This window comes from Tinamus guttatus, unplaced genomic scaffold (assembly GCF_059628265.1).
Source record: "Tinamus guttatus ecotype Peru unplaced genomic scaffold, ASM5962826v1 Tinamus_guttatus_pri_ptg000208l, whole genome shotgun sequence".
In the NCBI taxonomy this organism is placed as follows: Eukaryota; Metazoa; Chordata; class Aves; order Tinamiformes; family Tinamidae; genus Tinamus; species Tinamus guttatus.
Window position 1 is genome coordinate 4,637,232 of NW_028288742.1, and position 24,646 is coordinate 4,661,877.

The 24,646-nt window shown below is 37.4% G+C and overlaps 1 protein-coding gene across 1 annotated transcript in view; it reads right to left on the reverse strand.

Moving 5' to 3' along the window:
- Positions 1-24,646, reverse strand: part of HEATR5B (HEAT repeat containing 5B) — a 45,950-nt gene that overhangs the window by 11,803 nt on the left and 9,501 nt on the right. The window contains exons 12-28 of the mRNA XM_010223421.2: positions 24,353-24,452; positions 23,473-23,582; positions 22,188-22,351; positions 21,420-21,595; positions 20,125-20,230; positions 18,102-18,292; positions 16,519-16,678; positions 14,809-14,998; positions 13,501-13,670; positions 11,110-11,254; positions 10,154-10,393; positions 8,119-8,370; positions 6,202-6,383; positions 4,849-4,917; positions 3,220-3,399; positions 1,647-1,884; positions 782-1,042 (exon numbers count right to left, since the gene is read on the reverse strand). Coding sequence (XP_010221723.2) covers positions 782-1,042; positions 1,647-1,884; positions 3,220-3,399; positions 4,849-4,917; positions 6,202-6,383; positions 8,119-8,370; positions 10,154-10,393; positions 11,110-11,254; positions 13,501-13,670; positions 14,809-14,998; positions 16,519-16,678; positions 18,102-18,292; positions 20,125-20,230; positions 21,420-21,595; positions 22,188-22,351; positions 23,473-23,582; positions 24,353-24,452 — 2,934 coding nt within the window. The remainder of the gene's footprint in view (positions 1-781; positions 1,043-1,646; positions 1,885-3,219; positions 3,400-4,848; positions 4,918-6,201; positions 6,384-8,118; positions 8,371-10,153; positions 10,394-11,109; positions 11,255-13,500; positions 13,671-14,808; positions 14,999-16,518; positions 16,679-18,101; positions 18,293-20,124; positions 20,231-21,419; positions 21,596-22,187; positions 22,352-23,472; positions 23,583-24,352; positions 24,453-24,646) is intronic.

The following is a 24,646-nucleotide window of genomic DNA, read 5'->3' on the forward strand; positions in this document are numbered from 1 at the left end:
ACATACCAACAAACAGTCAACTGAACAAATCCGTGCTGTGTTCTAAAGCACTAAACATCTATAGATTTAAATTATAAATCTGACAATTGAGTTTTCCTTTATTGAACATTTTTAAACAAAAAAATAACCACAATAAAGTTAAGCTTCAAAAAAGCATCTAACATGGTATACACACAGCACACAAATCCATTTTTAAACATCTGTATATCTGAGTAATTTGTTGGCATTCCTCAGAATATCTGATTGTATTCACCACTAAAAGTTTTGGATAACAAAATGGAAAAGGAAGCTCCACCCAAAGATAAGGAGAAATAGAATAATAATAATAATAAAAAAAGCTACTGATGCAAAAGCTGGTCTATATGATTTATCAAATAGTGAAAGCACAGCTGTAGAGACTGTTAAGATGGGTATTTTAATTAATCTTATGGTTTTAGGGTCTTTGAAAGACCACAAGTCCATAGATAATATTTTCTGTTATCTGAATTTTATTACAGCACAGGACAGCACCTACTCATTATAGTCTTCAATTATATAAATACACCAGATAGAGAACTAGTTTATCTAAAAAGATCCCGTGAGCACACTGTTAAAGATTCTGCCAAAGCTGGAAAAAACATGGAAGGCAGAGAGAGACAATGAGACGGAGATATTTCCAAATTTTAGTGCCCAAGTAGATATGCAATGCATTTGCATTTTAAATCATCCAGATTTTACACAAAGTATCTTTTCTTATTCCTGAAAATGTGCTGGTACAGAACTTGATACTCATAACTCTTACCCAAAATTAAGTGCATTCGATCTCTGTTTATCTCTGGCAAAGTTTTAGTGGTTGGCGGAGTTCCAGGTGTCTGGTTCAGCATTATAGAAGTAGCACGTTTCTGTGAATTGGGCATTGCTGCAGCAGCCTCTTCTGTAGACTCAGAAGCATTAAATCCTGTGCTATTTAGCCAAAGTGCCACTGCATGTAGTATGGGAGCCCAGGAGTTTCGATAATGCAGTCTGGCTGTGTCAATTGTCTCAGGAGTGTAAAATGCTCCCCCTGTTAAATTAACAAAGGTAAATTCTGAAATTCTCTGCATATGATAGACAAAAAGAACAAACTCTACTTTCATCACTATCTGCTCTGTGTGCATTCCACCATGTATGTATTTAGATGAAATCCTTATTACTGACACAGTGTATCCACATTCTCCATGTGAATTACACAGCCCTTGCAATAGGTAGCCTAGATCAGTAAGAAGCGAGCAAGAAGGCAGGCAAAGACATCAGGTTTTGCAGCACTCTTCATACAGAACACATTCAGTACCCTGCTGACTAAGATTAAGCAGTATCTACTCAAGGGTAACTATGCTTTTCATTTAATAAACATCAACATCTTTTTACATTTAACATCAAAGCATTAGAAGTAACTGAAGCAGTCTTATTTCTGCAAAAGCATCTTCATTGTAGAGCACAGGAAAAAAAAAAGAACACTCAAATTTTAAGATTTCCTCCTACTCAAAACAAGCTTATTATACACACATTTTTATAGAAGAAGAAAATAGAGTAATTTTGCTGAATACTTTATAGAAAAGAAATAAAGTCTCGAGCAAGAGTTTCACTCTGTCCTTTGTGACAGCCCCCAGAGGAACTGGAGCTCTCACCGTCTGGCGGCAGCTGAGTAGCAAACTCCGGTGGCAGGGTGAGCAGAGCGTAGTCTCTGAGGGCAGCGAGCCAGAGGCGGCTGAGCGCGGGCAGCTCCGGCTGCACAAGGGTGATCAGGCTGTCTGGTGGCAGCTCATCCACAGCACCGAAATCGTCGTCGTCGTCATCTGCGCTCTTTGAAACACGCTTGGGTTTGGTCTCTGCTTCCTTCTTAATTTTCATGGCAACAACATACACCTTGGAGCAAGGCAGATAGGAAAATATAGGCTGTAAAATGCCAGACAGAAAAAAGCAGCCTCCCCCAGTCAAAGTAACAGATTTCATAAACAGATGATTCACAGTTCATGGATGTCACAAAAAGCTTTTTTTTTTTTTTTTTTTTGTGTGTGGTAAACTTCATGAAAATCATCTGGAAAATGAGTGGGGGGTAGCAGCAGGGATGGAGGGAGGGAGAGAGAGAGAGGAGAGAAATCTGCACTGCGATTACATTTTATTTAAATATTTTGCTTTTATTTCAATTAGTACGTATTAATTAGGCACATAAACAGCACTTTCCTAAAACAATCTGGCTGCATGTACCGTTTCCATAAAGAAAAAAAAGAAAAAAAAAAAAAATCAATAATCAATTTTACTTCTTCTCTGCACAGACAGATTTACTGGCCTATGTTAAGAGTTACTAAATAAAAAAAAAAAAAAAGATGAAAAATGAGAATGGCTTCAAGTATGGACTACATGAATACATTAATCTGTCTTTGGCAGATGCTAGGAGGGGCTAAGGAAGGATTTTCAAACATTTAGATACATATTATGGAAAGAACCAGAAATATCAGAAAATTCAGCCGGATTTTTTTTTCTTTTTCTCTGAATAGCATAGAAATAAATGTCTTCACACAACAGATGTTCTACTTCATATCAAAGCTGAAAATAACAGTATGGGCTGATTAACAATAGCTAAGGTGTTAATACTTTCTTTTCATATTTTAGAAGTAATTTCCAAGAAAATGTGATGGAAAAATCCTTACAGTAGTGCACTAAAAGAAACAAAATGTCATTTGTGCAATTATACATAGCACACAAGTAACATTTTAGAAGCAAAGCAAAATCAGTATTGCTCACTCCACCTTCTGTAGATACTTCTAAAAGATTTTGGATATTCCAGACACTGCCTATTATCTACAGTAAGCCCATAATTTATCACCAACACTTTGAAAACTTCCTAGCTAGTTAAACAAAATATACTGCAGTTCCATATTTCAAAACTCTCCTTAAGTTTATGAGAGAAAAAAAACAAAAATCTGACAGAAGGCAAGTACCTTAATACACAAAAACACAGTAATGAGAAAGAGCAAACAAGCACCACTATAAATATGGACAAACAGGACAGAAAAACTAAGCATGGCAGAAAAAGGAATGGGGAAAGACATACAGAGGAATACATATAGAGATAAAGAAAAACAAGTAGGAAGGATGGCAGGTGTAAGGCTCACTGGTTGAACAGACAGTGAGGTGGGAGGCTGCTATTCCGTTGCAAAATCTTTTCTCAATGGTCAGCATTTAATGGTAAACGTTTACCTCTGCCCATGCTTTCAACACTGCAAGTTTTTCCATAGTAGTGGCGCTCTCGCGGTAAAGCTGACTAGAAGATCCCTTTCCTGCTTGCACTTTATCCAGGGAAGAGACAAGAAGGTTGTGAACTCGGCGGAGATCATTCAGGTCACTCACAACCCCACTTCCTATCCATGTGCTACATACCTAAGCAACAAAGTTGAGAGTAATTGCAAACTAGCAGGAAAAACAAAACAAACAAATAAAAAAAACCCACATCTTCATAAACACAAGACTTCTAAATTAAAACTTAATAACTCTCTTCCTGTTCAGCATCACAAATCTCAGATTTTCCTTTCCTCAACCCCGTCCCCTTACTGACAGAACTACTCACGAGTGGTTATGATGGCCCAGAAAGTTGATACCACTCATGAGGAAACAGACAGTTGTTTGCCCCCAACTTCCCACCTCCCACCAAGTTGGTCAAAACAGATACTTAAATCCAAGCATCACAGAGATCAGTTTGTTCATGCCTTGTGCTATGCAGTGGCATTCATCCTCCAAAACACCATCACACCCACGCACAAGGAAAGCAACAGAAGAATTTTGCTGCAGCTGCCTTTTCTGTTTGCTTATTTTTTTTAAAAAGTGACAAAGTATCTTTATGCAAGTGAGGCTTTGACTGTGGTGGAGATTGTAGAGAAGCAAAAAACAGAACTCAACAGCACTATTTTTTTCAAGCACTGGATTCTACAAAATCAAGCAATTGATTCTATGATAGTTTTTGGAAGAGGAGTTTCTCATGGCCAGAATAATGAATATATTTGAAGTACATACAACCTGGTCCTGAAGCAACACTGGACGGGACTTCTGAAAATTGGATTTGTTACAAATCCATAATTCATTCACAGCTTATAACCAGCTTCATTTATTCTGCTGGTCAAGTCAACAACTTTGTTTCAGTAACGACAAATAAAAAAACATAGCAATATCCAGCTCACTCCATGCAGCTTGTCTCAACTTATAACATCTCTAAAGACAGAATTAAATATCCAGACTTGATCTCCAATTATCCGATCCTGTAAGCTTCATGTCCACTTGGAAACTTGTTGAACAGGGACGATTTGGACAACTTAAAGGGCTTTTCACACAAATTGTCTCTTCATTTAGTTTTAAATGAACAAAAACCATCTGTAAGGTAAATGGATGCCTTCCCTGTATGTATAACACCAAATTATATTAGTATTTGATCTATGTTTACAAGTTTTGCTGCCAGGAAGGAGTATAAACAATAAAAATCAAAGTTCTGAATGCCCAAAATTTATAGATAAAGCTCTCATGTATACAAAACTATCCTGTTAAAACTGATGTCTACATGATAATTAACCGCAGACTTAAACTACAGTAGTAGTTTAACAGATTTAAACTCCAGTAAATAGATGATTTAATCTCCATATCTGATACAGAAGTAGCTGTGTTTTAAAACTACAGCAGTACAAGTTCATGCTAAAAAAAAAAAAAAAAAAAAAACACACACAAAAAAAAACAGCCTGTCACTGAATTTTTACTGATGGATTATCATTATCACTCTAATGAGAACACAGAAAACTTCTTGCATCAAATTATGCAGTGGATTGTGGGTTATGCCACCTGTACCTGGCAAGCCTTGGCAGTTATATCTGATGGAGTATCTTGGGAAAAAGCTGGCCTCAGAGCAGCCCCAACCTATTTGAAAGAAAAAAAATATCCAGCTAAAACACTGTTACAATGTTTTGAACATTGTTGTTGTGTCGTTGTCTTGTTAAAACATTGTTAATCAACAATGTTCAGCTAATCTTAATCAAGGCTAAATCACACATACAAAGTAAACAAAGACAAGATTGTAAATTTTGTCATTCTAATTATACCAAAAACATATCTTTGTTTTTACCTAGCAGACATTTGCTGTAAGTTTTCCTTCATCAAAACCCTCAATTATTATTTCCTGCTTTCCCATTGCTTTTTTAAGTTTCAGCTACCTTTAACTAGCTCAACTACTTTCAGTGCACCACAAGACAATGACATTTTGATATTCATCCATGTGAAATCGGACATTTATGGTTGGATTTGTGTTAAGCTCACTGGAATGACAAACGCTGGCTAAGCAGCCTTTAGGCACTCCTTCTGAGAGAGCCTGTTTCTGAAACAAAAGAAGCCAAGTCAAACAGACAGAAACAATAGTAAAAGCACTATCGGAAGAAGGGGCAAGAGGAATAGGAACTTGCAAATACTGGTAAATCACCGATGCAGTTGTCTGCAAGAATAAATCTGCCCAAATAGAGAGAATAGCTAAAGTGATTAGAACTGGAAGCCTGTAAGATATGCAGAGTTAACAGAAAAATTTCTTTGTATTACACTGTTCTAAAGCTTTACTCTCTGTATGCAAACCTCAGACGAAGGATGACTTTTAGGTGAGTGAGGTATTTAATATTTAAATTTGAAGTATCTACACTTCATTGAAACCTATATTAAAAATTTTAAAGTCAAGGATAGAGGATGTACAAGAGGTAAGCAACCTGACAAAATAAACTAATACTACCCAAAATACATCTTAAATTGCCCAGCTCCCATCCTATAATTTTGCAGATTTCTCATTAGAACAGAAGTACATTCATGAATTCCCAGGAAAACAGATTTATTGGGTTCAATTTGGAATTGAATCAGCATTCTTTTCAAACTCTTAGTTTTACCCATGAATGTCACTGTTGCCAAAAATTAAACGTACCTTTTTATGTTTGGCTTTCACAAATCAATAGCTATTGATTTAAACTTTGTCAGCTACTAAATTATAATAAATAGAAAGAGAGGCAGAAATTAATTTTTAGGAGGTAAATAAACCAGTCCCCTCAGTACATTTTCACACGTAAAAAATCTCTCACAGGTCTTTTGAAGTTACAAAATGTTCTCAAAGCTAACACTGGCACATTGGCATAAATACACAATTTCCTGAACGTATAAAGGAGGTCTCACATTAGCCTGATACTGCTCCAGTATCACATGGCCTGGAAACTCTGGCTCAGAAACCGATGCAAACTTCTTGATAATGTCTTCAAGAGCCTGGAGACCGGCCATCCGTAACTGGTTGCTGTGATCCGTCGCAGCCATGAACGCCATTCGAATCAGGTCAGAAAGGTGCAGCACTAAGAAGTCATCTTAAAACAGACCAAAACAACAACAACAAAGACTATTAAGGGACTTGAAAGCTGACATATGATGGATATTTGTAATATTTTCCTCACTGATATGTACAAATTTCATTTCCCCCCCCCCCACAAAGTTCTCCACCTAGGGTGTGCAAGAAAGCAGGCAAAAAGACAAATCTATCTTTTAGCACAAAATTGATAAAGACTTGAATATGATATATATATATATATATATATATATATAATTTGCACTGAATAGAATATTTTAAACATGGCTCAGGCAACTTATAACTTTAGTAAGCATCTTAATCTCTTAACTTTATTGATTTTTTTTCCTCATATCTTCAGAAAAACTTCAAGGCAACTGCTTTTCAAGTGCTATACTTATAGTGACCCCTGCTGATAAAGGACAACTTTGTCACGTTCAAAAATCCCAGAATCAATCCCTCTACTTCTGCTTCCAAGAGTTCTATCCAAGGCCATAATAGAAGAAAATATACAGAAGAGTCATACTTAACTCAATAACACTTCTGCAAGGGTTATTCTTTCCTAGTTATAGTTTTATGTTACCAGATAATGTAGAATAGGAAAAACTATTTAAAAATACAATATCCAGGGTGATTAACATGAAATTCAAATCATAAATTATTAAAGCTCTTGATATTTTCCAAGTCTCAAGGTTAAAAATATATAGCAGCTAAGATTTTTAGAGGCAAGTCAGTAAGGAAACACTGAAAAACACTAGTTTAGGCCTTCATAAATACCAGTTTAATATAAATAATTTTAAAGTTTAAGTTGTGGGGAGAGTTATACCACCAAATATACCAAGTTCACTTTAAATATCAGGTTCAGAGATATAAACCCAAAGCTTTCATGAACCCCATATGGTGAAAGCCACCAATCACTATGCACCAGAATAAATATACATAGAATCACAGAATGCTTAAGGTTGGAAGGGACCTCTAGAGACCATCTAGTCCAACCCCCCTACACACGCAGGGTCACCTAGAGCATGTGGATGATCGAAGGACAGAAACCTCCCATTATCAGTTAGAGAAAAGTTTTTCACAAACCATCTCATTTTTAACTTCGCTTAAGATTCTCCAAGTCATAAAAGTACCTTCAAATCAGAAGCTTTACAACTAATACTCTTTACTCCCATGGATATCAAAATAATGATCTTGATATGGCAACTGGCTTCATGCCATATCACCACTCCCTACCACATCCTTAGCCCCACATCAACCCCACAGCAATAATTACCTGCCTTATGAATTCATATTTTCCTAGTACAATTTTGTTCTGCAGGTAGTAAAATAATCCATGAAATCTAATTCATTTCTGTCCCTCAGTTAAACTTAGAGAAACTCTTTCCTGATCACACTTGGCTAGAAATCTGCTGCTTCTATTGCAAACTGGAGGAAAAAAAAAGGGGGGAGGGGGCGCAGCTTGCAAATCCAACAGTCTTTTTTTTCCCAGTTAGATCAGTCTGTCTAGAACAGACTTTGTCTCCTCAAGCAAACCTCGCCCTTCATGTTCATGCACACAGGAACAATTTCACCATCCCAATTTTATTCCCTTTTGCTGGACATAACTTTTGTTTTCTTACCATTTACATGAGAAGATATTCATCTTCCTTTTAACTGCTTACACTCCTATCTGAGCTGGGTAATCTTAAATTGTAAAGAGGCATCAAAGACAAGACACACACACACACACACACAGTATTCATGTCTGTAATTACTTTTTGGATTTTTAAGCCTGGCTGAACGGGCCATTGCGAGATCGAAGTGCGCTTTGTTTGCGTTCTCACACAGCAGAATAACCCGACTCAGGCAGTCGGCTGCAAACACCCGCGTCGCCCAGCGCGGTGCTACGGAGGGCTTGGACTTATCCTCTTCGCCCAGGGTGGTGAACATGGTGTCATCGTCCATCTCCTCCTTCTTCTCCGACTCCTCATCCTTGCCTCCTCCCAAGGGAGCAGCAGTGCTCATGTCTGCAACACAGAGCAATTGGAGAGAGAAAGGGGAAAAAAGGCACCGTCATAATCTGCATATGGACATTTCCATAAGGAAGCTGCCAGGTCTTTCTTTATACTTAGATTCAAAACAGACATCTTCTGTAGGAAGAGCTAAGTTTGGAAAAGGTAGAAAGACATAGGAATATCAGTAAAAGGAACATTTTTTCATTCCTAACTCTGGGCTATATTCTCCTCAATCTCTCAAATCAATTCCTGTAACATTACTTCTCCACAGATGCCAACTGTAGTTGAATCCCAAGCTCCGCAGCTTTGAAAATTAACCTATTAAATTACCAGCAAAGAGGGAAAGGAGTTTTCGAGGCTCAGAATCAAAGAATTAGCTTGGCTTTGAACTGCTCGAGCAGAAAGCTGAGAGTCACATTAAACTGATACCAAACTAAAGCTGTGTGCCACAAAACAGTTTTACAGCCAAGTGGACAGCTTATGACACTTATGAATGTGCTTAATGGGCAAACAAAAATTCTTCTATTTACACACACCTGTGGGATTTCATTTCAAAAAATAACAAGGCTTCAAGGACCACAGGAAGGAAAAAAAGGAGGACAAAAGCAACTCGCCAAACATGCATATACATTCCTGCTACTCAGATAAGAGCACACGCAATCTCAGAACTCAGTTGTAAATTAGCAAAATGTCAACATATTGACAAAAATCACTGTGGTAATAGCTAGAGAAGAACAAGAAGAAATTATTGCAAGTGTATCCTACCCCAACTAAGGCATGCTTCTTCGAAAGTGTAAATTTAGGCAGCTGAAGAGCCAAGACGCTCAACAGAGAGAGGCTATGACAAAGCAAACATGGATGAAGCCAAGGCAAAACAAGAGTGTTTTGAGAAAGCATCCAGGAAAACTTATGTGGCTGACCTGTAAATCTCCGCTTAAAAAGCAAACTAGATTTTGCTCACCTGCCAAAACTACTTGGATCAGAGAATTGAAAATAGAGTTGCTGACTTAAATAAGTAGAGCTGAGAAAAATATATTTAAATGGGGTTCTTTGAAAGATTATTTCAGCTACTGAAAAAAAAAATTACTAAGAGTAGACTGGACAAACATGTTAATAACTTTAAAATCCATTCCACATTAAACAAGAAAAGGACATAACTTCAAACTCAGGAAACAAGAAGCCATTCTCACAAGGCATATATATGGTAACCATCTGACACGAAGTTCACAGAGCGCCAGTAAACAAGTACCAATGCAAGAAAAATGGGCAGAATTTGCGTCACAACTATCTCAGAAGCTGAAAAAACAGGAGTAAGGTCTCCAAGGACAAAATCCTTGCAAACAAGTCTGCAAAGCTGAACAACAAGCAAAAAACCTCCCATCACCATGGCAACCCATCATCACATCAGTAACTCAAAAAAACCCTCATGAAAGAAAACTCAGAGCATGACCAGCACTCCTCCTTCCAAATGGCCCTGAGTATAAAGGCTAAGAAAAATAATTCTGCTTTTGCTAAAATACTGAGAAGTCAGAGCAGCTGCACTTCTCCCCACTGGCAATCCTACTTTATAAAGGATAACTTATAAGTCTTGGAAGAAATAAATACTTTTAAAAATGACCAAGACATTGATGACTTTGAACAAGTTTTAATGCACCATCGTCCAAATTCTACACACACCATTAAGTTCTAACATGTATTCCCGCATTGACAAAAGACAAGCTCCAAAGTAGTACTGCCAGGCAATGCTAATACTAATGCTAAAGCTAATTCCACATGAATATTGTGAAGCACTTACCACTGGAAGCCGCAAGAACGTCCTTACAGAGCATCAGCCAGTGAGAAAGGTTTTCCACTGCCAGAGATGACAGCATATGGCCCAGAGTGTCGTGGATATCGGAGCACAGCTTCCGATCGGTCTCCCGATCCAACATGCCAAAAAGGACACCCTCGAGGCCTGTCTCCGTTATATTAACTCCCTGATGCCGGGAGTGAATATCACGCCGAGAACCAGCTCCCGGCGCAAAAGGATTCATATCTGTAAAATGATAATGAAGAAACTAAGGAAGCTTTTCTGAAACCAGTAACTCGGTTTTAGAACTGGGAGTAACAAACCAGACATTCTGCATTCGCGTGTCAAAATGTTACTGATTTTTTTCTGAATTAACAATCAAGTTTTAATATAGCTATTCATTAAATTTATTTTCTGCAAGACAATTTTAATCTCCTTGAATAAAAGTCTACTCAAATCAAATATTACGTCTTTTTATGGAAACACTTATGAGCACATGACTCTACAGAATCCTTTCATAGACAAATATTACTGGCTTAGTACTTATATGTAGACAAGTTTGTGTTCTTATGAAGAAAATTTTGCTGATCAATACTGCTGTGCCTAGGAAAGCCCAAAGGCTGGCCAAGGTGCTGTTAACAGAACATACCACAGCTGGACAGTTCAGCCAAACAGCATCCAGTACGTTCATTTCCAAAAGAGCAAGACCCAAAACAAGAATATCAAAAAAAATGGTAACTTTTCCACCGTACATGCTTCCTTCCTTGCTTGCCATTCTCAGTGAGGTAGAGAAATTTAATTTTGAACTTTACGGAGGTTTAAGGAATATCCGTAATTCGGGAGGCAAGCAGGGAGGATCTTCTTGAAGCTGGAAAGAATATTTCTGGCTTTGTTTTTTTGAAGACAAACCACACATGCACACGTGGTGCCGTTACAAATGACCACATGAAAGAAATACTTACTGCTGCTACTATTTTCTTTGTCTCCAGCATTTTTTGCTAAGCTCATGGCATATTCACATACTTCTGCTGCTTCCCTCTGAGCAAGCTGTCGTAAACAGGCAACCGCGGCGCGGCGAAGGAGCAAGTGGGAGCTGCACAAGTGGACCTAAAATCAGAACCGTTACAAGTGACCGAACTGGTGCAGCCTCCTTTCAGCAAGTCAGAGCTGCTAAGGACTACCAGCATTCTCCCTGCTGGAGACCAAGCTCTTCACCAACTCTTTGAAGTTCACAGATAGGCATTTACTACTCTCAAAGTCAAAAATAAAGCTGCCATATCCAGACCTGACAGCTGTTAGCGAGATTAGAGCTTAACATTCAAACTATGGCACCAGTTTGAGTCAGGACTAATTACACATTTGAATCTGCCATACTGCTGAGTACTTCTAAACATCATATACTGCTACAGCTATCAATCACATATTTAAAAACAAAGAAGCCACCAAGCAGCACACACAACAGCTATCACTAAAATTTTCTTGCAAACCAGTACCAGAATTTATAGTATAAATTTCAGTAAAGTGCCTCTCAGTAAGCAAGTTTTCAGATTTCTTTGCTAACCAATATTGGACTTCTACTTCCTTTTGAATCACCTCAAGTACAAGTAAATATTTTTCTTAGAGAAGAATTGAGCATGATCCCAATTTTCTTGAGAGGAAGTAGCTGTACCGGGTACTGTATGTTTTTCCACAGTGGAGGAGTTGAAGACTGCTCTTTAAGAAACTGATTCTCTATTTACCCCAGGGAACTTGTTTTTAATAAACTGATACACATTTGCTTTCTCAGTATTAGCTTATTATGTGGATGGAAATTGCTTTCCTAAATGAAACTGTTGTATAGTTTACAAAGTATCTTAACAGTGGATCTTTATTCCACATATGAATATATAAGATTTCAGTCCTGAAAAAATAAACAAACTTTAAAGTATCCTCTAAGTATCACACTGAGGCTGTTTTAATGGAACTAAAAACACAGAACACTTTGGGGATTTAATTAATGGAAAGACTATCCCCTGCTTTTAGTTACCTAAAAAACAAGCAGTGCTCATGGTGCAAGCAGCAGAAAGGAAGCTAGGAGTCATTAGGAGTGCAATACACACTGTACCTACATGTCTGTATTTTCTAAATTAAGAACTGCAGAAGACTATTTAGAGGAAAACTTATCCAACGAAGGATCAGGATTTGGAAGGAATAAGGAAAACTATTAATTTAAAGGAATAAGTTAAAAAAAGGAAAAAAAAAGAAAAATAGCTTTGTTTAACAAAGAACCACAAAGCAGCAGCAAAGAGACAGTAGAATAAACTGGGAAAAGTTTTCAAAAGAGCCTACGTCCCACATGAACTAACTTCAGTGTCTTTAACACTACCCACTAGAGAAATTAGCTGGAGACTGTTGTAATATTGCTTGTACTGTTGATACAAAAGGGCCCACCTCCTCTTGGGTATCCTGCAACTCCTTCATACAAGCTTTTATGCACAGACAAACAACAGAACCTGGGAAGCACACTGTACAGGAGGGCTCCCGGACAGAAATAAGTGGCATGGATTGGGAAGGGGAGTACTGGTAATGAGAGGATGCCCTGGGGAAAAGTCCAAGTGTGAGGTGAAGAAAACGTTCCCTCACTGATGCAAGTAGGATTGCATCCCTTCAGGTAACGCAGAACAACCAGTTCCACACAGAATCACTCAAGGAATTTTATGAAGCATCTAACAGAAAAACAAGGATTACCTTCTAAATTTTTTCAGTACTAGTCTGCTAAACCTTCTAGCAAAAATTGTCTCTTGCAATTATATTTGGTGTGTTTGGGCTTCCAGCCTCTGCCTTGCTTCCTGGCTTAAGCCAGGATTTGTTGTCAGAGCACTAACAGAAGCCAAAAGCAGCACTCACCACAACAGCAGCACAACAGTCAGAACATCAGCAACTAGTACGTTATCAGTGCTAGAACAAGTCTTTAATCTCCTACCTTTCCTCAAGTCACCCTCTTCCCTCAGTGTACACAACCAGTGGCAAGTAACAGTTTTCAGCATCTTTCTACTCATTTATATTACATAAAAATGCTCGCTATCTTGAGTGTGTAGGTTAAAGAGAATCAGACCCTACAAGTTCAGTTTTGGCAGCATTTTAAAAAGTATCTAAAGCCACTCGTGAACAATATTCCTTTTATGCTGTTTATGACATAGGGGTATCCCTGTGCCGCATGCTCTAGGTGTCCCTGCTTGAGCAAGGGGATTGGACTAGATATCTCCAGACATCCCTTCTGTGATTCTGTGGCAATCACCTTGCCAAGCTCTTCTGCTAACCTCTCTGCTAGGCACATGGACAAGTTTTGAGGAGGGGATGCACTTCATACTCACACAAAGGCTGGGAACCAGACTGGACAGGTTGACGTGCCGCGGTGCAAACATGTGAAGCTGCTGAAGACAGGATATGGCAGCTGCTTGAACAAGCGAGTCTGAGTGGTCTTGGGTGATTGCACATCCCACCAAGCAGGAAGAACGGATTGTTGAGATGGTAGCTCCGTTACCTAACGATGTAATACGACTCCCTTAGCACACCAAGATTTTTGTATGACAATTGAACATTATAAACCTTTGGATTAAAGTTTCAAAGGCATGAACATTCAGGGGATTAATACATGACTCCTACCTCTCATTAATACCCAGTCAATTTCTAGAGATACGCTAGAGTATTTTGATATGTTTTTTGGCTCGGTTAAACAACGCCCTTTCCAGCTGAAACTTCAGGCAGAAATATCTTGGAAGTATCTTACTAAGACATTAAACCAGTAAAATCATCTAAATTTCAGTTTTGAAAGCCTTCTTTATTCTATACATATGGGCAACATTTCATGTACACAATCATCCCCTAAAATATCAGTTGATACTTAAGCTAACGCATGGTTGAACAAGTGATGTCTGCTGGCTCCATCAGATGGGTAACACAGCTGTAACAGGACAAGCATTCAAAGAATTTGATTTTAAGAACTGCAGCATCCTGTATTTTAAGAATTAACCTGCATAAGTTTTACCAGCAATCCTCAATTACAGCAAAATGTAATCTGCTGAAAATATTCTAGACAAGCATGCTCTGAAGTTAACAGCACTCCAAGCCATTAATATACACAAATTAAGAAAAATTTCTAGATAATTTTGGATAAATATGAAAGTCCAGATATTTAGAGTTCACAAGTTCATCAATGAGGTAAACCTTTAAGCTCTTGTCACCAGTCAAAAATGAAAGTACCAACATATGTCAGAAAAGGGAGAAAAAAAATCTCATCTTTTGCCCCACCTATTCATAAAACATCTGCGGCAAGGATGTTCTTGATTTTTAATCTACCATGCAAATTAGCCACACACCGTACATAAATGCAGCTTTTCTACATAAATCTCAAACTGTTGTCTACAAAAAAATAAAAAATAAATAAAAATTAAAAAAATTTTAAAAAAAAGGATGCAAGCAAAGGAAGATCCAACTAAAGGCTGTCTGTAGGCCAACTAAAGGCTGTCTGTAGGACCCTAACTGCCTATTGGTCATTTGTTTTCCTCCTCATTAGCTGCAGTGAACAAAAACTGATCATCTTCCAGTTGAGAATATAATTCCATTGTAGCTGTCATTTAATGCAAATGATGTACCTGGTTTCTCTTCAAATTGACACTAACCTTGCAGCTCTGGCCCAACTGTAGTTATTATAGCTCCCAGACATCGGCCTAAGCACTGATGCACTTCTGTGTGTGACGGTGGGACAGTTAAGAGCAGAGTGAGAACCAAAGACAGCGTTGGCTCCACATATCCGCGGTACATTGGTCCACTGGAATCCACTATCAAGGCAAGTGAATGGAGAGACCAAGTCTGTTAAAAAAACAAAGGAATACTTCTGAGTAATATGTTTCAGAAAGGTAAACAATTTTGTATGTAGGTTAAGCAGCGCTTAAACATTTCTATTTAGCTATCGGATTCCAGAAATGTCCCACAGGTTCCAGAATCCCAAGCAACCACCAGGGAGTTGAAATATTTCCACTCTGTTTTTTGGCTGCTTTGGGGCATAATGGAGATGAAGGTTGTATTTTTCTTCCATTTCCACAAAATGCTTAACCATTTTCTGAACAAACAATATACCTATTATAAAAGAAGTGGCTGTTCAGAAACAGACAGTTGTTAAAATCCTTACTTGGGAACGCCTTTGCTTTTTGTCATGAAAATCGTTTTCTATCCAACTGAAAAAGGTTCATGGGAATTTATCGTTGAATTTTTTTAATCAGAGGGTGCAGGAAAGGAACGGAGAGCTCTTTACATATAGCCAGTGTACTAAAGGGTATGGAAGAAGCTGGTGAAAGATCAAACCTTTCAGTTTTAATGTAAATAAACAACAAAGCAGTATATTACAAAATACTTTACTGCAATTGTCAAAGTAAAACAGCAAGGAAGCAGGAGAGGAAGCTATCACTAAAGCTTCATAGGAAGTGAACTCCTCCAAAAGACCTGAAAGCCTTAGATATCTCTCCATACCATTCTAAAAGACCTTAAATCAGAATTTTCTTCTAAGTGATGCAAATACACTGAAAAGAGCAGGTTAAAAGAGTATTACAGCTACAGAGCTAGACTCTTTGGAGTAAGCAGGACAACCTGCCTTTAAAACAATTTCCCACTCCAGAAGTCAACTTCTTAACGCAAGGGCAGATGTCCATTCACCCAGCCCACGCTCCCTTCCCTAGCAGCAGGCACAAACAGATATTTAGGGGAGAGCAGACGCAGAGCACAATACTCCCCCCAGGGGGGAAATCCTCCTTCCTCCTGGGAGGATTTCCATGGATTCATAAACCATTGTGGTAAGAACACCTCCTTTTAGGAGTTAGTGCAAATACTAACAAAGTATCCCATGTAATAGGTTTAAAACAAATAAACAACAAAAAAAAAAGTTTTATCTTGTATCACAATAAATGAAATGACTTGGCAAAGAAAATTATCAGCTCCAATAGCTGACCACATGTTGAGTCAGTGGAGTAGCCAGTTGATAAAATACGGGTTTGGAACACCAAGGTACAATTAACACATTTTCCTTTGCAATTATAACTAGTTATGAACATGCCCACAGCAGGTAGCCCTGGCTCAGTTGACAAGCAGACACTTGTCAGTTTGAATTAACACGACCATATGCAATTGCTTTCCTAATTAACAGATCCTTGTAAGGTTACACTTCATTGCAAAAGATACGTGGGATGAGAGTTTTTTTTAAACACTACCTGGCGCACACCATGCCCACCTGTTTTGGCTTATGCAAATCTCTATTAAACAAAACTTACACAGGTAAGTTAAGAAGAAATCAATATTAAAAGGAAAAATTAAAGAGTTTTGTGGTTGAGCTTTTTTACCTGGACCTCGGGAGAAGTTCCATCCTGTGCCAAAGCCAAGAGAATACTGACACTGGTCTTCAGATGCTGCCCAGAGCCTATTCCTCCAACGTAGCGATGGAGACAGCCCAGAGCTAAAGAATGACCTGTTCTTGATACAACATCTCGAGCAGATTTTAATCTAACATTTAAACAAAAACAAATCATGTTATTCACTAAATTTGGAGCAAGAATCTTTTAAGTATCATAACAGAAAACAAACAAACAAACAAAAAGATCTTCTAACAGAACATTGCCTATCAGCCTACAGGAAGGTTTAATCAGAAAAGCAACAACAAGAAAAAGAAATATTTAATGTGTATAGCTATTAAACCAGATTGCATATAAACCAACCAAAGAGATGAATTATTAAACTAAAGTTTTCTCAATGGTCAGAGCTTAATATTTTTGATCATTTTTAGATTGCTACAGTGAAAGGAAGTCACAAATGGAAAAATGACAAGGCATGCAGAGAAATTAAAAAGAAATTCAGATACACTTTTTAGTCAACAACTTTTTTCCACTTCAAATGTTTAATACTACAGCTGAATTCTATGATTTTTCTGATAGAGCTAAAAAAAAAAATTTAAAATTTAAAAAAAAAGAACAGAATGAAGAGCATTTTGAATGACCTAATTCTATCAATCAGTGATTAAATGAATATTTTCCACAATATTTTAGCTTCCACATGTCACGTGTCAAAGTTAATTAAACTTTCTCCAAAACAAACAAACAAAAATAACCTATATAGAACAAATTAAAAAAATCCCCTAGTTATCTTAGTGAGGGACATACATGCTGTTAGCTGCTAGTGACCAGAAGAAAGCAAGTCCCAAATATCCAAAAACAGTGACAACGGCACAGACAGGCATCCAACGTAAACATGAATACTCGACAAGACTAAAGGGGATAGTCCCATTAACAGAAATTCACTGCATCTCAAAGAAAGACAAAAAAGAGCAAGTAATGGAAAAAATAATTTGAGGGAGAGGGAGGCAGCAGTAAGGAGAGCTGGACCAAGCACTAGGTGCCTGTAGTCTGGCCAGGCAGCAGGCATGGACTGCAGCCCTGACAGAGGCTCATTCTGGTTAACAGACTGGCTGTTGTCTCTTAGGATAAGCTAAAAATTGGGAAATATTTTGTCTCATTAGGTCTACCAGACAGATCCTAAAAACTTGTGACAAGTGCCAGAATACAGAAGCAAAACACAGACCAGGAGATAAAGTATTCCTTTTACATATTAGTTTAACTTGAAGCAGAACCACTTCCATAGAACTCACACTGCAGACCTTTACAGAAAGTTTAGTTTATTCATCTGAAGCCGTTTGATTAACTTAAATAACCCACTAAAAACTCTTCATCAGCATCACTTTGCTTTCCAACTATCTTAACAAGTTATCACCTACCCCTGGTAGAATCACATGAAATCCATCAAAATTTGAAGAGTTCATTAGCTCTGTATAGCGATACCTCATGCAAGTATGAAAATAATCATTACAGTATCTAGTAGAGGATTTTTTTTCCAAGCAGTGCTAAATTATTTACTTTTCTGAATCAAAACTTACTTATCAAAACTGTACTGAGCCATTCTGGCAATGAAAGTGGCTTCTCCAACCACTTGAGCCATTCTGCCAAGAGCTTCTCCTGCTGCACATCTCAAAATGGGGTTAGGATTATCAAGGGCACCCATTACCAATGTCAGAGCAGATTTGCGAACTTCCTCTGGTCCTAATGTGCTTTTATTTTCAGCTAAACCCTACACAAACAAACAGGAAAAAAAATCCAAATGAGGAAAGATAATCAGAGTTATTTTTCTACATAAGAGATCCTCAGTTAAAAATTATACAACTCTATTTTTCTTTCAATTAGTGACATTTTTCTAAAACATACTGATACTCTAGAAAAATGATAAAGTTTAAAGCAATTCCAACAACAGGCACAAAAGCCTCATCTTTGCCAAGACTCTACCTGTTTCACACAGGGGAAGAACTTGGTTACACCAGTCTCTTAGCTCAAATTGTGTCACAGAAAAACACAACCTACTGCTACTAAAGCTGAGCTAGCTTTACACAGGATAATCCAGAAAAAGGTGGCTTTAATGTACCTCCTAACTGCAGCATCTCTTTCTACCAGACAGGAAAACCACAGCTCAGTCTTGTTCCTGTAAATATCACTTAAATCAAAGACATTTTAGGTACATGAAAGGTTTTTTTCTTTTTTTTCCTTTTTTTGTAGTAAAAAAGGATACAGCTTTGCAATCATTTGTACAGTGGTATATAATGCTGCTGCAAAGTGATAAAACTAAATCACAACACTCTTTCAGCAGCTTTTTAGTACCCATATTCTATGAATGGTACCTTACCTTTCATCCCAACTTTCAGTCTTCTATTTTTCCCAGTGTAATTAAACACACATAAATTAAATAAACCACCCATGTTATAGAGGAAGGAGATAGTCCTACCAGAAATTCTCATTTCTATTTATGGAATCCCAGTTTCAACTCCTACAATTTTGACAGTCTTTAGCCACGTAGCATTGCAGAGGAAATTCCAGATATCTTTCTCAGAATCTGTATTTCTATTTTTAGCAACATTATTCCTGTTTTTCAGAGATATTTTTCTCTGAAAAACCCTACCACGCTCCAAATAGAGTTGATATTTGACAGGAGATGACATTTGCAGAAGGAATACGGCTTTCGCTGCTACCACAAAAAAAGTACCCAACTATAAGTTTATAAAAATACTTTTTCTTAATTTTACAAAAATTCTGCAGTCAAATTCCCAAAGTATTTTCTTTAATTATTGTGTATGTCCCTCAACTACATATCAGGCCGTATGTGTTAACTCAGTTTTGAGGTAATCAACTGAATAATTTGAACTCAGAAGTCTCAAGAGAGAAAAAGATAGAACCAGGAACAAAACCACAGGGCCTACAGACTTACAGGAAAGAAAGAAAGAGGAACTGAGGTAAGAAAAAAAGAAAAAAAAAAAAGGCAGGTAGAACAAATGATGGTTGGAAGAGATGTCAGAAAGCTTAGAGTAGCAAGAAAGAAATGTGGCAAAACTAGTTTTGAAAAACTATGACACTTCTCTACAGAGACTTGAGGTTGCACAGGTCACTGAAACTAAATATTTCTCAGAAACATTATTTATGAGCTACTGTCATAAATAGTCAGTATATAATCATAATATATGTTCTGACTTGCATGAGGTTTGATTTCCAAGTGTGTAGCACCGAAGAGCTTCTGACAACATGAGTATCATTTACTCTCTGTACTTATCTATGCAGACAAGAGATGAAACCTCAAAAATAAATAATTCTTTGTGTTCTCGGGCTTCTGAGCACTTGACTGCAAACTTCAGTAACATTCTCCTCTCTGGAGATCTTCAAAACCCGCCTGGACGCAGTCCTGTGCCACGTGCTCTAGGTGACCCTGCGTGTGCAGGAGGGTTGGACTAGATGACCTCTAGAGGTCCCTTCCAACCTTAACCATTCTATGATTCTGCTGACAGCCTCCAGTATAGCATATAAACCTATGAATCAAACTGCTGAACTCTAGCATCCATTAGAAGTTTGCAGTAGCTTTACCTTCAAAGCACTGAGAACAGCAGTAAAGATATTAAGCTGCACAGCTTGCTGTCGAACACCTTTAGCCTGCTTGACACACTCAGCAAAGTGATCCAGCATCTGTAATCTAAAACAGAAAAGAAAGTAATACGTAATTAAGCAGTATTCTAAAAATAATAGTAATAACAACAAATAAAAAAGCTGGTGCTATAGGTTCTGCTACAGAATTTATGCTGCAGAATCTGTTGGTCCATTTCTCTGATCCACCTTAGGAAGGCTGAGTAGAGAGCTGTTTCTAAACCTACCTCCTCTTTGTGCTGCTCAGCCATAAGTAAATGATCAGTCCCTTTGAAGAAAGGAGCAGTAAAAGGAGGTGAGTCTGCAGACATTCCTCTGGAAGACTGGCAAAAATACCACCTCCCCACTTCCATCCAAAATCACCTTACTCTTCACACGCCTGTTATTGTTCAGGTTTTCCCCACTTAGTCTCAGCTGGGAAAGCGTTACTGAGAGCAGGAGCACTTCTAAATAGCAATTCCTTAAAGACTATTCTATAAAAGCTGCCAAGAACGTAATGCCAAGAGCATAATGAAAAATCTGCATTCTTAACTACACAGCCTTCTGGCTGTAGCTGCCTGCAGGGCTGTTCAGACACAGCCAGATCTCTTCTCTAGCTAACAGCATACATAAGGCTGAATTGCTGCAAGCAAGTCTTACATCTAACCTGCGCTTACTGCAAAATAACATCGACTGCTAAGAAAAAAACCTGTTTCCCGTCAGGCTTCTGAAACACTGAAAGGTAATTTTACTTTGAAATGCAGCTCAGAGCTGCTTTCAGCTGTGTTCTCAGTGGCAAGTTACCTAAACTGAATGACAAAAAGCAGTCATGGCAGCTCATAACTCTGCAAAGGTAATGCAGAGCACACAAGATAAGCAAATTCTATTTCATCATTTTCATTATGCATAAGATATTTCCTGAGCGTGAATCAATCAATTTGGGTTGCAGAGAAATGACTACCATTAAAGCAGCAAGAGAAGTGAAGAATCCAGCCTACAGCTCGGAAACATATACTTCAAAGACGACAAACTCAGGGAGTCATTTCTTCTCTAAAGTAAGTGGACATGTTTGGCAATCCTGAGGCACAATGAGCACTAGACACTGAAATCTGAATCTGAGGCTGCTGTTTTTTGAGTAGATTCTCATTTCAAAAGACAAAAAAGGAGTCATATAATATAATCAAAAAACATAACAAACAAGAACGACAACAAAAGAACAGGCCATTACATTCCAAAATTGAGCACCAATTTAAACTGACCTATGTTTGTAAGAAACATGAGGAAATACCACACCAAAGAGAGCCACAGATGCATCAATGACAGATACTCCTAAGGGCAGGGGGCCAGGTACAGCTTCACCAGCAGGGATACGCAAATAAATAGAAGATGGATCGTGCTCCAAAGCACCACTTCCAGATGCGCTGTTTGGCTGAAGCTGCAAAATACCGTATGATATGAACACCTCTAAATACACCTTTGTACATAAAGCTCACAAATAGAGAAACCAAACTATGCAGTAGTCAGAATAACTAGACAATTTACAGTGCAAAATTCTGTAATTACAGAATCCAGGAATACACGTACTAACAAATCAGTTTAAATTAGTCTTATTTACTGGATCAGCTAAACCCCAGAGGGTCAAAACAGTTAACAGCTAAGTGAGTGTACAAACTCTCACTCTTAGTAGTAATACAAGGATACCAGAGAAAGGCAGAAAAATTCCAGTACCAAGAGCAGCTTATAACACAGTTAAAAAAAAAAAAAAAAAAGGGGGGGGGGGGGGGGGGAAGGGGGGAAAAAATCTCACTCCCAGGTTGAGTTTTGAGTTATAACACTGTACAAGTTAAATGAGAGTTTTGTTTGTAATGATCCCCTAAGTAGAAAGATTTAGAAACAGTAAAATGACAGATATTTCTACCATAATGCAAATACTACTTTTTTCCTTAGGTAACACAATTAAACAACCATCTATTCTCTGAAGAATAACTTAATTTCATAACTTGTTAAAAGTCATGTTTATATACTACCTGGTCTTCAATTGACTTATGATCTGTTTCCTGCAGCCAGGAGCCAAGGAGGACACTATCATCATAATGGCAGAGAGACCTCAGGAGTGAGGTGGTGGTATTAGCAGAGTTGTCTGTCAAAGTAAACTCGGCCACCAGCTCTCGAAGAAGTGCATTAAATGATCCTGTGAGGTATAATAGTTAAAAGAATTATTGTTGCTGCTTATCCAGAAAATATTTAAGACAGAATTAGAAATAAAAGTGTGGACCATTATCTTGATTTGGCACATAATAAACAGCCATAGGGGTAAGCTTGACTAGGCTACAGTTGAGAGCAAGGCTTCAAATAAGAAGCAGGACTCTCAGTTCCCAAATCAACATTCTAAACAAGGGATAATACCATTCCTTCCAAAATGACAATCCAGATTTTATAAATATTTGCTGGTAAAAGTATTGAAGTTTCTCTTCCCTGCCCCCTTTAAAACTGTCAGAACACATGAAAGTGTCTGATTACTCAATAATAATAGCATAATTTTGTCCACTAGCTCAAATAACATAACAAATTAACTATACAATTATACTAGTACTTGATGAGAAGTTAAAAAACAAAGTTTTTAAAGAAAAAATGAAATGAAACATTTCAAGCACTATACATATGTCTTGCCCAAAACCCGTTTTCCATCACTGTGGGTACTGGTATTTATCAACTGAGCCATCAGATATTTTCTGAAAAACCTTAGATAGCTAAGTAGATAAAAACGTATTTTGCTCCAACTGCAGTTCTCTGAAAGTGTTTATGTGTTTAGTTAGATTCAACTTTCTTGTTCTTTCTTTTTTATTTCAGAAGGCATACATAATGTACTTTTTATATCTACCTAGCACAGCAATGTAGCTTAAAAAAGCCATGGCTATAAAACAGAATTAATTCTTCAGTCCTACATCTGCTGTTTGTAAGTATTTGCATGAAATATGTTCTTTTTTATATAATGATGACATAAACACCTAAAAATGTTAATAATGAGAACTCAATACATCTCAATCCTTCAAGTGGAACCAAAATTTATATACTTTAAGTGTTAGATGATATGCAATATTCATACTCTGCACTTAAGCTGTCAAGGTAACATCTAGGAGATGAAAAATATAGTATAAGACTTGTGAAGACTTCTGGTCTTCCATATTGTATTTTGCATCTGCATATAGCCACATGAATTAGACAAATAAGCTTCAAAATCTATCATCAGGAAATCCATCAAAAGAAATAGCTAGAATTTTTACTTTAATAAAAATTGTCAAATTTAATTACCTTCATAGGTCTTTGGAGGTAACAAAGCCAAAATATCATAAAGTCTTAAACGGACCATAGCTGCACTGGCTTTGAGATGAGCTCCATGGGCTTTAATTACTGATGGAATACTAGAGAATTAAAATGAGAGCATGAAGTCAAACACTGCAGTTACTCAAAAGAATATTTCCATTTTTCTCCCCTACAAGATACCTCTCCTCACTCAGCTAAGAAAGCAGTTGTTCACAGAACTATTCTGAACATTACTTGCACTACAAATACATTTTCAGAAGTAATTATTCTGATAAAATATTTTAAGTATTGTAATTCAGAACTGAATCTTTAACTTACACCCCCATCCAAAAAAAGGACTCCAGACCAACTATTCTGCAAAGTATTTAATGTCTCTTCACTATTACGTTTCATAAAAGTACACATCTAGTATTGAAGTATTTTAATTTTCTTTCATAAGGATAAACAAACCTTGGAAATCCAAAACACAGCTAACAAAAACCTTCATGGCAGGCTGTTGGGTACAGGCTATGTTATAATACACTTTAACATAGCTACAGATCAGAATATTATGCTGCTTATAGAAAGACAGACAGACAGACAGACAGTCTTTTGCCTATATGCACAGGCACCAATAGTCCAGTCCTAGACCAAAAGATGAGAAGCTGAATTAATACAAGTTTAGTTCCAATACTTTAGCTCAGTAAAAAAATACAGAAATGCACAAGGAGCATAAAGAGCAACAAATACAATAGTAACTTATTTCGGTTCTGACAGTTTATATCATAACAGTAGTAAGAACTTTTTTCAAAATGTCACTTTTAGTCTCAAATTGTCCTTCTAAAGATTATATATTAAAAAAACAATAATTTTAAAACTGTCTACTTACTGAGACATCATTGTCATGGCGCATTCTATAGGTGTCATCAATTTCCTGATAACATCCTCAGTCAGGAGCTCAGGGCAGTGGGCAACAAAACTTCTCATAGCTAATAAAAAAGCATTTGAAATTAAATTTTATTGAGACAAAGAACATATATAAGCAGAAAAAGATTCTAAAAGAATGTCAAAATAAAAATGTTTATTCAAAGTCTGCATGATGTGTTTGCAAGACTGTGCATAAAAACCAGGTAACTTTGGTGAAAATAGTTACCTTACTCATCTCGAAACAATGAAGAGAAGT